Genomic DNA, 16780 nt, shown 5'->3' with positions numbered 1-16780 from the left:
ATAGAAAAATACTATTTTACATAGAATAGAACTTTACACATGTGAAAAAATACACCATATCAGCACACATGGTAGGTTTCTGAGCCCAATCCGGAAACTGACCCCTGATGACCCCTCGCCTACCCTCTCTGACCCCCAACAACCTCCAGGTGACTACCCCGGAACCTCAATGCACCTCTCTGTTACAATTGGCTGCCAAGCAGTTTGAGAGAGAAATGACTGAGGTCAATTTGACATGGACAACCAACAAACTAATATCCCCTTAGATCTCGCTAGTTTAAATGTCACTTGCCATTTAAATGTCGGCCTTTACCTCAACCATTTTTCTTTCTCTGTGGTGTATACATATACAAACAAACACCATTTGAAATGGCTATGTATATAGTGAAGGGCTTTAAGAGAGCAGTGATTGGCTGAAATCAGTTGTTTCTCTCGCCAATCCCAATGCATCTTTTGAAATCCTTCAACCAGTGAAGAGCCTTTGTCACCTGTCTCCTGTCCGGATTGGGCTGTTATACTGACCTTGACTGGATAATGCATAGGGTATGGATGGCCAAATATATACACACACACACTCATGCACCCACACACACAGACAGACCCCTGCATGCACACACACACACACACACACACACACACACACACACACACACACACACACACACACACACACACACACACACACACACACACACACATAATTCAAAAAGGCTTTTTTAATATCAGTATTTCAACTTTTGTATGATTCTTTAAATGTTTGTCTTTTCGTCTACATATTTTATAGAAAACACTCAAACATGAAACAGGAAAATACAACGGGTAATAAACAGTGTGCTTTTTTGTAAGTGCTTCAGGTGAAATAAGCATCCTATGTTCTCCATGTCATTAAATTCATGGACTTTTGAATAATAATGCATTTTTATTTGAATAATGAATGCATTACTATTGAATATTGTTCATTCAGGCATCTGTCTGGCCAGACAGAACAAAGTCACTGTTGTAGATCTAGAATACATAGAAGAGAGGGGGCATGAGAGGAGGAATGTGCGATGAATGTACACACTGTCTTTTTCACACACACATGCACACACTTACTATGTGTGTGTGTTTCTCTCCCTCGCTCACACTCAGGCCTCACTCACACATGGCCTATCGCTCTTTCCCACAGACGCACACAAACACTCTCTTTCTTTCATGAACTATCTTTATGAACCCCATCACCGACAGACACACGCACGCACGCACGCACGCACACACGCACACACACACACACACACACACACACACACACACACACACACACACACACACACACACACACACACACACACACACACACAGGGAGTGGTTGGACTCTGATTGTCTTATGTAACAAGATGACTGAACAGGGGTAAGAGAGCGAGAAAGAGAGAGAGAGTGACAAGAGAGAAAGTGAGAGAGAGAGAGATCGAGAGCGAGGGATTGAGCGAGAGAGAGAGAAAGAGAAAGTGAGGGAGACAGATACACTGGATAGAAAGCAGAAAACCAAACAGAGGTTATGCTTGTTCTTGATGAAACACTCAAGAAACACACACACAGTTGTTCTTACCTCATATTCGTTCTGTATCACTGCATAGCCCTCTCTACAGCCCAGATACATAGCAAGCACAGACACACACACACACACACACACACACACACACACAGTATGTTTCTACATTATAGAATGTGCGTGTGTGTGTGTAAAATAAGTGTGTACATGTCTGTGTCTCTGGTGTCCTATACTCATGGGGACAGCACCATGTAGGGATGTTGTTGGGACCTCCATGGTGACATTTACACCAACTCAACACTGGACACAGGAACACCTCTGAAGAAACACATGCTATTACAACCCGTTCTGATTAGTCCAAATTAGTGCCAACTGTCCTGGCAGTCATTTGAACAAATCAGAACCTGTTATAACCAGTTATAACCACCTCATTGTGACTCCATGCTCAGCCTGCATCACAGAGAACTCCAAATATGAAATGAATTCTGGTTGAATTGAATTCTTGATTAACAAAAACAGTGAAGATACCAATTGGATAGTCCCTTCTATGCTTTTACAGAAACAGTTCAGTGTGCAGTAACAGTTGCAACTTAAACATCAGCGTTCTTTTGTCTTTGTAGCGCAGCTATGAACCTCAGTGTCGTGCGCTCTGAGAAGATGATTCAAATCCTGGGCACTGGTCGGTCACCAAAGAACAAAAAAACTAAAACATCTGTTCTGGGTTCTAGACAGTGTCAATGTGAAAACAAACCGCAACAAAAAACGTCATCCGAGACGAAGACTTCACAAACCAGGGATTTCGTGCATTACTACGACAGAGAAAGTTCTAGAGCTAGTGGTCGGATGACTCCTTGTAAAAAAAAATACAAGGCTGGAAGAAAAGAGTGAGGTTAGTTTTTTTTTTCCACATGGATTCTTCTGGGGAAGCGGTCCAAGGCGCAGCAGCAAAAACAGATCAAATTCCTTGCTACATCTCCAACCTGGACGGCTGCCTCGGACATGTCCGTCACAAAGTGCTTTTGAGCCTCGAAGTTCTTAACGTCTCCTAGAATAAGTCCAACTAAAATCAGCCAACCGTAGTCACAGGAAGTCCTGTTAAAATTAGGTGACCATGTTCGAAAGTAAGGCAGTTGGCTGAAACATCACAGAGATTGTTGCACTCTGCTGGAGAAAAAAATCACAGATCTGGTGGACCAGAGAGAAGACCTCAATGTGCTGTAGATCTCTTAGCATCGGTGAATGTGCCTTCCTATTAGTAATTGATCAGTTTTAATTTTGCATCGACTGCATTATGTTCACTATGTGATTTGTGCCGTGTCAGGGAATTTGTAGGGAGATGTACCACATTGGTGTGATGCTCAGTAACACAACAGGGTTGTGCATTGTGAGTTGAGCTGTGTGTGTGTGTGTGTGTGTGTGTGTGTGTGTGTGTGTGTGTGTGTGTGTGTGTGCTATGTGTGTGTGTGTGTGTGTGTGTGTGTGTGTGTGTGTGTGTGTGTGTGTGTGTGTGTGTTTGAGTGCTACAGGTCTAGCTGGTGGTCCATGGTGTTGTTATTGTCCTCCAGGGGGTTCCGGCTGACCACCAGCTCCAGGCGGTCCCCCGCCTCGGTGATGAGGGGCACGGCCAGGCAGCAGTCAAAGTCCCTGGTCCGCACGTGGTTCACCTGAGGACCAGAACACAGCCCTGATCACAAGCATGATCCACACCAACATGAGGACCAGATCACAGCCCTGATCACAAGCATGATCCACACCAACATGAGGACCAGATCACAGCCCTGATCACAAGCATGATCCACACCAACATGAGGACCAGAACACAGCCCTGATCACAAGCATGATCCACAACTACATGAGGGCCTGATCGCTGTCACAATGTGATTGAGAATCAGAGTGAGAATCCAAATCAAAATGAGAATCGAAGCAAGAATCCAAATCTAAATGGCAATGTGATTGAAAACCCAATTCTAAGCTACAAATTGAGTGACCGTTCAAATCTGGCTCTGACTCTGATTAAGGTTTGGATTGCTACTTATAGAAATCTAAATCCATCTCAGTTTGACTAGAAAGGCATTGTCATAACTGAACTAAAAAACAGAAGCAGAAAATGTAATATTCAAATACTCATGTCTGATAATATGAGTACAAATCTGGATCCAATCTGAATCGCAGTAGGAATGACGTGCGTGTGACTGCATGCAACAATGATCGGAATCCTTCCTGGCTATTGATAGAACATCAATAGATTGGTCAATCATTAGAGATGATACAGAGAGAAAGAGCAAGGGAGAGAGAGAGAGAGAGAGAGAGAGAGAGAGAGAGAGAGAGAGAGAGAGAGAGAGAGCGAGAGACAGACATGAGACGGAGAGGTAGAGAGAGAGTGCATTACAGCCTCTCAGGGTTGAGTAACAAGAGAGGAAGCAGGAGTTCATAGGAGACATGCTACCCGCCCGCACCAGACCTTTAATGTCTGAATAAAAAGCCTCCGTCATTCATTTTAATGCTCATGAGTGCGTCAGTAAGAAGCCGGCATCAGGTAGATATAGTCAGAGTGTGTTGTCCTGACCGCTCCCCTGTACTGTGTGTTACCTGCAGGATCCGGTCGTAGGGCCTGAGACCGGAGCGGTCGGCGGGCCCGTCGTTGCGGATCATGTTGACGTAAACCCCCTTCTCCAAGAAGCCGTCGGACACGCTGAAGCCAAAGTCATCGCTCTCCGGGTCCTTCATCACTGTCACCTGTAGGGTGCAGTAGAGTGGTCAGGCTGGGCTAGTGACGGTTCCGTTAAGCCCAGTTTTGATAAGAGCTAGTTGAGTCAAGCCTGATCTAGTTAGATCTAGTCTAGTCGTTTAGTTAATCCTAGTTTGATACGAGCTAGTTCAGTTCAGCCTGATCTAGTCTAGTAAAGGTTTAGTTTAGCCTAGTTTGATAAGAGCTAGTTGAGTTAAGCCTCATCTAGTTAGGTCTAGTCTAGTAAAGGTTTAGTTTAGCCTAGTTTAATAAGAGCTAGTTCAGTTCAGCCTGATCTAATTAGGTCTAGTCTAGTAAAGGTTTAGTTTAGCCTAGTTTGATAAGAGCTAGTTGAGTAAAGCCTGATCTAGTTAGATCTAGTCTAGTAGATGTTTAGTTAATCCTAGTTTGATAAGAGCTAGTTTAGTTCAGCCTGATCTAATTAGATCTAGTCTAGTAAAGGTTTAGTGTGGTCTAGTTAGATATAGTGCAGTGTCATCAAGTCTAATTAAATCTGGTCCAAAAGTTTAGTCAAGTTTACGATAGTTAAGCCTGTCTATAGTCCAGTTTGTTAGTATTCTAGTTTTGTTAACTAGGTAAAGTGTAGACTAGTTGATTTGAATCGAGTAAAGCAAGTCTAGTCTAGTCAGAAATGGTGAAGTTGATTTAAATTGAGTTTGGTTTGACTTGTAGCTTGGAGTCTGTGCTGGTTTGCGTGGCTTTAGTTTATTTTGGATAAGGTTTGTTAGGCAAAGTTCCAGCCTGACTTGTCCAAACAAGGAAAATCAAACCTTTTAGAACTTTGGCCCTTGCAGGCTGCTACAGGTCTAAGAATATATCTATGTGTGTATATGAAGCAATGGAATAATACAAGGCTGTAACTCTCTGAACCACCACTGCCAGGGTGTTAATATCATGTTATTCATACTCAATTCGTAGAATGACTCTCGGAAGAACAGTGTCATGTGTTCCACAACCAATACCTCACTTCCCCATTAGCTCCGACTCTCCAGATACACTGGAAAGAACAAGTCATTCTTTATTAAATGTGAAACGTTCCCACTGTACAACTCAACCAGGCTACGTTACGCTTTTGCTTTTGCCGTCCGGATGCCATAAAGTCATGTGACCTTTTTATTGGAAGTCTAAATCCCATCAGCATTCCATTTAGAACTGTGACATCACCAAAGATGATGTCATACTCGTGATTCAAATTATTGGAACAGCACACGTTACTGGTGTTTGTTTGCTTTCTTCACGTGTAAGGAAGTGTCATTATATGTGCTTTACTCATTTATTTGACTATACGTTAGATTATCTTATCTTGTGTGTACTTTATGCTATTTTAAGATTATTGTTGCTGTCTACCAGGTGGCTAGGTGTGATGACTAGTGGTCACCTAGTTAGCTATAATAAGATCCCCAACAATGACCTGTACATGAAAACAGGAAGCCGGAGCATCACCAAGGAGATTACGCACAGACCCCTGAGACGGCTAGGACATGTGTTGAGGATGGACTGCATCGCAAAAGTCGCCTTAAGATGGACACCACCAGGCAAAAGAAAACCTGGGAGGCCAAAAAACACCTGGTGCAGAACTGTGACAAAAGAGTTGGAACAGATGAACCTGTCATGGGTAGAGGCCCAACATGCTGCCAGGGACCAAATGAAATGGAGAGTGCTCATTGAAGCCTTATGTCCCATAGGGGACGAAGAGGTGTAGCAGTAGTCGTAGTAGTTAGCCATCCGGCAAGCCACTTCACACTACCTTGTGTAGCTCTAGGGGGTTTGGAGACAGGATCTCCTGCATCTCCTCTTTAATTCGGCGTGACTCCCACGTCCTCTCTGACACCCTGAGGGAGGCCTTGGATTTGGACTCCTGGTGCAGGAGAGGGGAACGGGCCTCTTGGTGCAGGTGGGCCTCCTGGAGCAGGTGGTGCCCCTGGTGCAGGTGGGCCTCTTGGTGCAGATGGGCCTCCTGGATCAGATTGGCCTCCTGGCGCAGGTGGGCCTCCTGGTGCAGCTGTGCCTCTAGAAGGAAGAATTCTTGTTTTCAAAATAATCAGACAGTTATGTTCAAAAACTCATTTCTGAAACAGGGCTCTGAAATGCACCAGTATTGCAGGGATATATAATATTTCTGAAACACACATCAACGTTATGAATTACATTGCCTGTATTGATAACCTCTGTATATATTTCGGAATAAATTCTTCTTCCATAGTGACCCAGAATATGGGCTGCATCATATCACAAATACCTACAGTAGTACTATCTCCCATAAAGTACTTTACAGTGTACTGAATCTCAGAACATGACCACAAATAAATATAGTACAATGCAATAGCCATGTAACTATAATAGCAATGGCAATTAACGTGGTGGTCTTCTGACTTCCTGCACCTTTGTGTAGCAGGGCCTCCTGGTGCAGCTGGTGCTCGTGGTGGAGATTGGCCTCCTCGTGCAGGTGAGCTCCTTGATGGAGCAGGGAGTTCCTGCGCAGGGGGCTGATTCTGCCCAGGCTCAGTAGGGGGTCTTGGCCGGCCTTGGGGACTCCGTCCACACCCAGACTGATGGCTGACCCGGTCATGATGGACGCCTACACAAAGGAACACATGACTTAAAATACACAGTGTAGCCCCTACCTACTGCTTAATGACCTTTCTTTGTACTGTCTAGCCCCTACCTGCTCCTTAATGACCTGTCTCTGTGTACTAACCTCTACCGGTCTGTGTACTGTCTAACCCCTACCTGTCTCTGTACTATCTAACCCCTACTTGTAATGGGCGTGAGGTTGGACCCAAGAACAGCACAGACAGACCAGCGTTGGAACAGTTCAACAGTTTATTGTCCAAACAGGGTCATAAAATCCACAGCAGGTACACAAGAATAGTCCACAACCTGAGCTAGCCAAAACAGTCTGACTTTCTAGCAGAGATCTCTGGGGAGGGAATCCAAGCAAACTGGAGACAGACAAGGGGCGAGCAGGCAGAGGGGTCAGGGACAAGCAGGGTCGAAACCAAGGAAGCAATCCGGGAAATAATACTAGAGAGCTTTGCATGCTGCTAAAGACAATCTAGCAGAGACTGAGTGGAAAGAGTGGATTTGAATCAGGTGAGGGAACACAGGTGAAGGTGGTTGCACTGATGAGGTGGAAGTGGCAGGCAGGTGATCAGGAAAAGTATTGGCAGAGCTGGCAGTAGGATGGAAAGCCAGGAGCGGATCATGACACTACCTGTCTGTGAACTTTCTAACCCCTACCTGTCTATGTACTGTCTAACCCCTACCTGTCTCTGTACTGTCTAAGCCCTACCTGTCTGTGAACTGTCTAACCCCTTACAGTCTGTGTACTGTCTAACCCCTACCTGTCTCTGTAACTCCCCTACCTCTATTTCTCGGAGGAGTTCTGATTGGCCACAGGTCTCCAGGTCCTCCAGAGCCTGACACCAGAAACTGTCCTCTGGGTCCAGAAGAACACCGTCTGGCTGCTGGCTGTTGTAGCTGGACACACACACACACACACACACACACACACACACACACACACACACACACACACACACACACACACACACACACACCAACACATTCAGTACACACATATGCATGCAGACACAGTAATATTACAAACATAATTGATGGCATTTTTGCATACTTTTCATTCAAACAAACAAATATAGATTAAACACACACACCCTCCTCTCCCCAATCTCTCTCTCTCGCTCTCTCATACCCTGGTCCCTTGTCCCAATCGTCCTCGCTGAATCCACCGTCGCTGAAGGGGTAGTTCTTCCTGCGGCCAGCAGGGGGCGGGCTGCCAGGCTGCCTGGCGCATCGCCACTCATGAGGGTGCAGAGCGAGACCTGCCGCCTGCTGGCTATACGTACCTGCAGCATGGGGACGCTCATTAAGTTTTAAAGTGCCAGTGAACCCAAAATCTTGTTAGCTTTTGTTTGAACTGTGTTAATGTCTTCTATGATCTTTAATATAGTAGTCTGTGCCATTTTGTGCCATTTGTGCCATTTTCTAAAATACTACAACCAGTAGCCGCGGATGTCTTGAATGGCCCGGCACGAAGAACCTGGTTAATGCAGATTTCAAGTGATTCTACCTGCGCGAAAGATGCAAATTCGTCATTCGTTGAATATTTGAAATTTCACTTGATGCTGAATCCCTTGCGTGAGAATAGTTAGAATAATTAATAGAATAATCACTTTGCATTTGGTGTGAACGCACCTGTAAAGTATAACGTTGTGTGGCACATTAATCCAAAACATCGCTCAAATAACGCTCATACTCAACAATGCATACTCATCTTCAATAAGGTATCACAAAGTTGGGTAAAATTGTGTCGTAACCATGGCGAAAACATGTCCCCTCCTTACGAGAACTCTTGCCGTATTTCTTTAAATCTCATCATGTTTCGAATTTGGGCTGAAACAGGGGTTTCTATTACACTTTAATTACCTTGCCTTTGGAGACCTTTGACCTTTATGTGTGTGTCCTACCCTGGCTGCCGTAGCCGGCGTCCAGCCCGGAGCCGTCCCAGGACTCCAGGGCGGAGTCGACACTGGGGATGGTGGTGGAGTAGAGCTCTGACAGCTGATTGGTCTGCTGGCTGTCCGTCAAATCGTCCTCAGGGTCGCTGAGGTCGTTCTCCATGGATTCCTCCCCCTCCTCTCCCTCCTCCCCCTTCCTCTCCTCTCCGTCTGGGAAACGTAGGGGGCGTGTTCATATTTATAGCTCCTACGTTTACGTGGAGTCATTCAGCAGAAGCTTTTACCTGAAGCAACTCACCGGCGAGACGGAGACAAAGAGTAAAAGTGGACTGTACAGTCGATATCAGAGGAGCTCACAGGCAGAAAGATGTTTGTAAGGGGACACAAATCCCTTTATGAGATGAGTCTTCAGTTGTCTATATATATATATAGACAACTGAAGACTCATCTCATAAAGGGAGTGTTGTGAACTCACTGTCCAGCTGTTTCTTGATCTTCAGGGTGACAGTCTCCCCGGCCATCTGCAGCAGGTGGATGGCCTCGCTCAGTGGCTTCCCCTTCAGGCTCACACTGTTGATGGCCAGGATACGATCTCCCACATGGATAGCCCCCGTCCTGCACACAGACACACACACACACGCATGCACGCACGCATGCACGCACACACACACACACACACACATATACACGCACACACACACACACACACACACACACACACACACGTGCACACACACACACACACACACACACACACACACACACACACACAATGAAAAAAGTTATCCATTCACTTGTGTAAATCACCGTGTGAATTATTGTGTGCGTGTGTGTGGGTTGTGGGTGTGTGTGTGCGTGCGTGTGCGTGTGCGTGCGTGTGTGTGTGTGTGTGTGTGGGTGTGTGTAGGTGTGGGTGTGGGTGTGTCTGTGTGTGTGTGTTTTCTGTGTCCTGTTGTGTGTGTGCATGTGCATGCCGCATGTATGTGTAGGTGGGTGGTTGCTCTGCACATGGTGTAAGGAACATCCTGTCCTTTGTTGTGAAGCCTTTGTTGGGCTGGTTGCTAGGTTCATGCTAACTAGCAGAACACCAGTGACTTCTTCACGGGCGACGGACCCAATGCTAATCTAGGAAGATGTTAACCAGGTTAAAAACAACACCAGTGTCATCTCGGCTTGCAGCCAACCCAAGCCTAACTAAACGCAAGGTCTATGTAGGGTGCTCCGTAAACCCCCTGTTTTGTTGAACAAGAGCTGTGAGGACCTATGAGAGGCCACTTCATCTCTCGCCAACTGGGTTAAAGTTTCTCGTTACTCGTAATCTTATCATCAATCACACTCACTTCCCCACCCCCACTACACACACACACATACACACACACACACACCTGCATAACTGTCATGCATACCACAGACATGGACACACACTTACACACCTGCTTTCCCAGGGAAACATGCACACACACACCACACACACACACACACACACACACACACACACACACACACACACACACACACACACACACACACACACACACCCCTAATGTGCCAAACACAGACACATACTCTATAGCATGCATGCACATACAGTTACATGATTAAAATGTACTGGTTACACTGGTGATAACTACACTATTTGGGACTGTAGTCTGTGAGTCAATGTGTGTGTGTGTATTTATGTGTGTACTTGTAATTTTCCTATATAAGTTGACCAAAGCTCCTCTTGTATAAATTGCGCTAAATCTCTCTCTCTCTCTTTCTCTCCCTCTAATCCAGTAATGGACCGACATTGGATTAAACTGTGTTGTAAAATGTATCTACATGCAGAAAAATCTTCAACTTCATCAGAATCAGCGTAGTAAAGTGTTTTCACTTGAATGAGCAGATGTACCAGCAGTTGTCCGTTTTGTGTTGGTCTGTCTTTTGTTTGAATTCCTAAGCAGTTATACTATTTAAAGAGAAACATAACATTCAACAGTCACACGTAATGTGACCAATGTTAACAAATATGGATTATTAGTAGTTTTCATGCCCCTCAGTTTTGAGGCATGTATTTTATATATGTTCAGGTGTGTAATTAATATACAGGTATTTTGAGTATCAGATATATTTGGAGGCATGTATCTGATAAATACATTTGTCCCCCTAATCAGGCCAAAGTAATGAAGCCGCCGTCGCCCTAGATATTAGAGTGGGGATAATCCTAATGCTGTGCTTGGGCTCAGTGTAAAGCCTCATCACATGGCTTATATCCCTCCACCATGTGTGGGAAGCCAGGTGGAGGGAGACTTGCACTAGCACAGTGGCTAGATGCTCTATTAATAGTACTGATGTTTGGTTAGACTAAACGTGCCTTTTAAAACTTTAAACTAACTTGTCATGGCTGTAACTTGGCTTCTGTATAGCTGAGCAGACTGTTAGCATAATGCTAAAGTTGTATCTCTTCTTATTGGTCATTGACAACTGGCTTGAGACGACTGCTATAGTGCTTCTAATTATAGCAAACATACTTGATGCTTTTTTTTGCAACACTTGTGATTGGTCAGCACCTCGGATTAGGGTTCGCTAACCTGACGTAACAATATGCTACTTGCTATCTTGACTAGAGATCTTGACAAGATCTCTCCTTACCCATAGGCCTCACTGAGACAATAGACATTGTTTTTTTCTATTGACGTAACGATATGCTACTTGCATATCTGCTGCAGTGTCAAGGTTCTTGCACACCGCTCCATAAAAACACAAACGCCCGACTAAGGAATGTTAGTCGAACGAAACAACTCTGACTAACCCCTTTAATGAACAGGTAGACAGGTCAATGAAGCCATCTGGCAGGGCTGCGTGTAGTGGGGAATGGAGGACGAAGAGAGGATGAAGAAAGCATGAAGGGCAGGTGATGAGGGGATGAAGAGAGGATGAAGAGAGGATGGAGAAAGATCGCCCAGTGGATCCAGAATGAAGCCCATTCTAAAATGTTTCCTCCCAGAACCACAGATTACTTTCTCACATGAACACAGGGTAGGAAGTCAGGAGGGGTGTGTGTGTGTGTGTGTGTGTGTGTGGGCTAGTGTTTGTGTTGTGAGTGTGTATATGAGGTGTGTGTGTGTGTGTGTGTGTGTGTACTAGTGTGTGTGTGTGTGTGTGTGTGTGTGTGTGTGTGTGTGTGTGTGTGTGTGTGTGTGTGTGTGTGCTAGTGGGTGTGTACCTCTCGGCCAGGCCCCTCCTGGTCAGACCAGAGATGGTGATGGGGTCAAAGGGCTCCTCGGTGCCTGAGATGGTGATGCCCAGAGGCCCCCCGTACCGCTTCAGCTCCACCGTGTACACAATGCTGCCCGACGTCTCCTGCTCATCTGGCAGCACACACACACACACACACACACACACACACACACACACACACACACACACACACACACACACACACACACACACACACACACGGTAATACTCCTTAATATACACAGATGTACACAATCTCATCTGGAAGAACACAAAAATATAATAATACAGAGAAGTACACACATAACACAAACACATAAATACATATAAATACACAACAGTAGGTATTTGTCTGGGACATACATTCGTACACAGTCATGCATAAAAACACATTACACTATTATTGCATTATTATTGCAACATTATAATAATAGGAACTGCCTGAAATCTACATAGCAGAAATATACACACACATACCTATCCAAGACCACTCTTTTTTCAGAAAGTAGGTCATAAATTAAACGTTGGATATGGTTTCCATGACAACAGGCATCCCAGTGCTGTGTCACCATGAATCATCACATGTCTCCACAGCAGTGCCTGTGTGTGTGTGTGTGTGTGTGTGTGTGTGTGTGTTTCTGATAAGGCTGTAGGAAACACTGCCCCCCAGTAGTCGTATGGGGTGCTTGCATCTGTGTGACATGAGAACTGATTATATTTCACCTCCAGGTGTGTTGCTGATTCGCCATGACAAGCCTCCAGTGACTTCCCCACAAGTGACTTGTAGTAACCTGGTAGGTCCATCCATCATAACATCTCTCAAGAGTAGCTTTTGAAGTCGGCAATTAAGTCGGCAGTTAAAAAATTGATTAAATCAATCGTCAACATGGATTGCAACAATCCATGACTCACGTCCAGGCCGAACCTCTGGGCACTCACAAAGGCATAGAAAGCTCCTCCATAGCTGATGTCCACCACAACCTCCCCAAACCCCTCCACTGTCACGGAGACATCTAGAAAACAAACAACAATATCAAGTCCTATTTGCAACGGAATTTGAGAGACTTGGGATTGGCCGACAGCATGTGTGCTGAAGGGTTGGGTGGTTTGTCAGGCTCCAATCAAATCCTTTTTTACTCATTTTCTCTGCTACTAATTTTCAGAATAGCCCTTGCTTTTTATCAAATAGTTACTGGTTCAAGAACAAAACAAAGATACCAGTCAAATAACAATCATAGAGATGAAGGATGTTTACGCACTACTGCTTTGCTATTGGCTGCTGCTGTTACCACTTGGTCATTCAATGTTTCAAGCTGACAACGATCAGTCGGTAAATATGAATGAAATGCTGAGATTGAACTTTTTTGGACATGGATACCTTGCCATCTACTCGATCACCAAACAATTCGATCACCCCCGTCGTGGCACACCGAGCAAACAAAACAACCGGAGGAGAGGCAATTGGTATGGTTTCAATGTATTTTTGATCCTATTGTCTGGGGACGTGCAGTTAAACCCTGGCCCATCGAATAACTTTTCCCCGGAAAACGCACCGACAAGTGGACTGCACGAGTGGCAACTGAGCTCCGGAAGGACGGACGTCTCCGCCGAGGTAACAGGAATTCCACACTGTGACAGTGGTATCCAATCAGCAAGAAAACAATGAGAATTCAGATTTTTCCAGACTGTAAATCAAGCAAGGGTAATATGGGAACCTATGTCTAAACCTAAGGGCATTCTGGGTGGACACTTTCTGAGTGTATTGCCAAAATGTGATCAGATTCAACATCTTCTAACTGACTCTAATTTAGATTTTTTAGCATTGAGCGAAACTTGGCTACACAGTAACATTCCAATCAGTATAATTGATGTCCCTGGTTACACTTGCCATAGAAAGGATAGAACATCTGACAAGGCCTGGGGGGGAGTAGTCAGAGAAAAGCAAAGACAGCCTATTATATGCAAATGATTGAGGAATCTGAAGGGAACAGCGCATCCCTTTGGAAGCACCTCAACAGTCTTACTAAAAACTCTTACTCAAGCCTAGTCAACAAAAAACAATAACAGAATTGGAAGTGAATGGAGTTATCAGCATTAACATTTCAGCTATTGCAAATGAATTCAACAATTTCTTTATTCAGTCAGTGGAGGAGCTTGCTGAGAATTTTGAACCACCAACTCTGTCACAGGCCACAAAGTCTGACCCATCAAAGCTTTTCCTAATTAAGGAGGCCAGTCAGGAAAAAGTACATAAAATCATTAATAAACTAAATAAGTCAAAGGCAAAGGATGTGTTTGGGTTGGACACTGCCTTTATCAGAACTCACTGCTCTGCCCTGGTTAAACCTGTAACCCACCTGGTAAACCTATCCATCAGAGTGGGTAAATTCCCACAAAGTTGTTGTCCCACAAACATTATTACTCAAATTTTCAAGGCTGGCGCAAAGGACCAAGCAGGCAACTTTAGACCAATCTCAATATTACCTGCTCTTTCCAAAATTTTTGAAAAGATTATCACAGAACAGCTATCTCAAAAGCAACAAACTTATCAACCCTAAACAGTTTGGATTTAGACAAGGGTACTCTACAGAAATGGCGAACTGCTATCTTACATAGAACATCAAGAGTAAGTTGGACAAGGGCAATGTTGTGGGAGCTGTGTTTATAGACCTCAAAAAGGCATTTGACACTGTGAACCACAATATACTCTTGAACAAACTCACCACCTTCAACTTCTCTGAACATTCTATCGGCTGGTTTGCATCATATCTGAAGCAATGTGTTAAAATAAACACTGAACTCTCAACGCCACTACAATCCACAATGGGTATCCCACAGGGCTCCATCTTGGGGCCTCTGCTCTTTAGTTTATATATAAACAATTTATCAACATGCTGTCAGTCAGCTAACTGTCAAATGTATACACAGTGACAATACAGTTATTTGTGCACCAGCTAGGACACCAAGTGCAGCAGCAAAGATCCTGACCAAGGAAATGGAGGGTATATCCCAGTGACTCAAAGACAACCATCTTACGCTCAATGTCAAAAAGACTATCTATGTGCTTCTCCATAAGAGGGAAAGCCAAGTGTACTATCAAAATAGACGAAGATGCCATAGAGCAAGTTGATGAATTAAAAATTTTAGGTATTATTTTGGACTCCCAACTCAAATTCAATATACACATTAACAAACTAGGCAAGACTGTCCAGATAAACCTGAACTGTTTCATAATGATAAGGCATCATATACCAAGGCAGCTTTATCTCTCACTTATCTTATCACTTATCACTTAGAAACTGTGTTACTGTATGGGGCCAAGCCTCCCAGACAACAGTCAAACCCACCATATCATTATACAAACAGGCACTGAAAATAATGGATCAGAAACCAACAATGTGGCACCACTGTTTAATTGTACAGAAATACAAGCTTTTAAGTTTTGACATTAAATTCATTAAATTCATTAAATTCTCTTTTCTTAAAATGACTATTAAATGCGCAAATAATCGAGCTCCCGCCGTACTCTGTCCTTTCGTGACAAAAATAAATACAAGGAGAGTGGCCACAAGGGGTGCAGTGGGTGGTAACTGCAGGAGCGTACCTATGTTCCCCGGGTCCTGTGTTCCCCGGTCACGACTGTGTTTTTCATAGTCGGAATCCGGAAAAAGTTCAGCCTCAAGCGCTAGGATTGGACAGGCAGCCTGTCAGGCAAACTCACACGCTGACTCCTAACCCTAAACTTAACCATAACCGTAACCCTCACCCTAACCCTAACCCTAACCCTAACCGTAACCGTAACCCTCACCCTAACCCTAACCGTAACCCTCACCCTAACCCTAACCATAACCCTAACCGTAACCCTCACCCTCACCCTAACCATAACCCTAATATTCATGATTCTACCGGATTCCACCTACGAAAAACACATTCGCTCCCCTGTCACATACAAAGCGGAGAACATAGGACCCGGGGAACATAGGACCCGGGGAACATAGGGATGACCCCGTAACTGCATAGCAGAGGGGCGCAAAACAACTTTCGGCCAGTCATGTTTTTCAGTGATAGGGACCCATTTTTGGAATTATTTACCAACGGAAATAAAAACACAAACTGAACTGAAAACATTTAATAGAAAGGTGAAATACTGGAAATACTGAAATGTAACCATTGAGTAGATGCACAGATGCACGTACACACACACACACACACACACACACGTACACACTCAATTGTCCTTGTTATAATGTATTGTCTGTGCCAGATGCCTGGCTGTTCACGCATGGCTTCTTCACATCTACATCCACATTGTTATGGAATTGACTGTGATAATTGTGTATGTAATAATGTGTGCTGCATTGTCCCTGACAAATAAACTAATAATAATAATAATAATAATAACATTGGCAGTCCATAGCAAAAATAAAATAATAAAAATAATAACAGGTGTGGTACCTTGAAGCTGCTGAAAGCCTCTTCAACAATGGTACAACAATATAAATAACGACAATGGTATGCTGCAATTCTCAGGGGAGGGAGTTTCAGGTCAGGTACTCCACAGAGAAAAGTCGAGCGATCTACGGAACGATCAAATTCTTTTGGAAATAATAAGTAAGATGAAAACATTAACAGACATCTGCACCGAAGGCTTTTCTCCGAGCAGAGTTTCTGCTTTACTTCCAACAGGATTTGGCAAGATTGAAGACAGCTTCTGCTCTCTCCAGCAAGTTTTGGAATCACACATGGCCATGCCCATATGTGAAGATCAAACCGTTCCAGGCAAAATCATTTTAATATCTATAT

The 16780-nt window shown here is 44.2% G+C and overlaps 1 protein-coding gene across 1 annotated transcript in view; it reads right to left on the bottom strand.

Moving 5' to 3' along the window:
* Positions 1-2005: 2005 nt before the first annotated feature.
* grip2b (glutamate receptor interacting protein 2b) overlaps positions 2006-16780 on the bottom strand; it is a gene marked incomplete at its 5' end in the record, with an annotated part of 112167 nt that continues 97392 nt past the window's right edge. The window contains 9 exons of the mRNA XM_084464771.1: positions 2006-3195; positions 4121-4267; positions 6028-6290; positions 6663-6858; positions 7646-7760; positions 7993-8146; positions 8768-8968; positions 9234-9373; positions 11964-12108. Coding sequence (XP_084320897.1) covers positions 3052-3195; positions 4121-4267; positions 6028-6290; positions 6663-6858; positions 7646-7760; positions 7993-8146; positions 8768-8968; positions 9234-9373; positions 11964-12108 — 1505 coding nt within the window. The 3' untranslated portion in view covers positions 2006-3051. The remainder of the gene's footprint in view (positions 3196-4120; positions 4268-6027; positions 6291-6662; positions 6859-7645; positions 7761-7992; positions 8147-8767; positions 8969-9233; positions 9374-11963; positions 12109-16780) is intronic.

This window comes from Micromesistius poutassou (genome assembly GCF_964030765.1).
Source record: "Micromesistius poutassou genome assembly, chromosome: 2".
NCBI classification, from domain to species: Eukaryota; Metazoa; Chordata; class Actinopteri; order Gadiformes; family Gadidae; genus Micromesistius; species Micromesistius poutassou.
The sequence above is the reverse complement of the archived record's forward strand: the minus strand, read 5'-3'. Positions and strand labels throughout refer to the sequence as shown.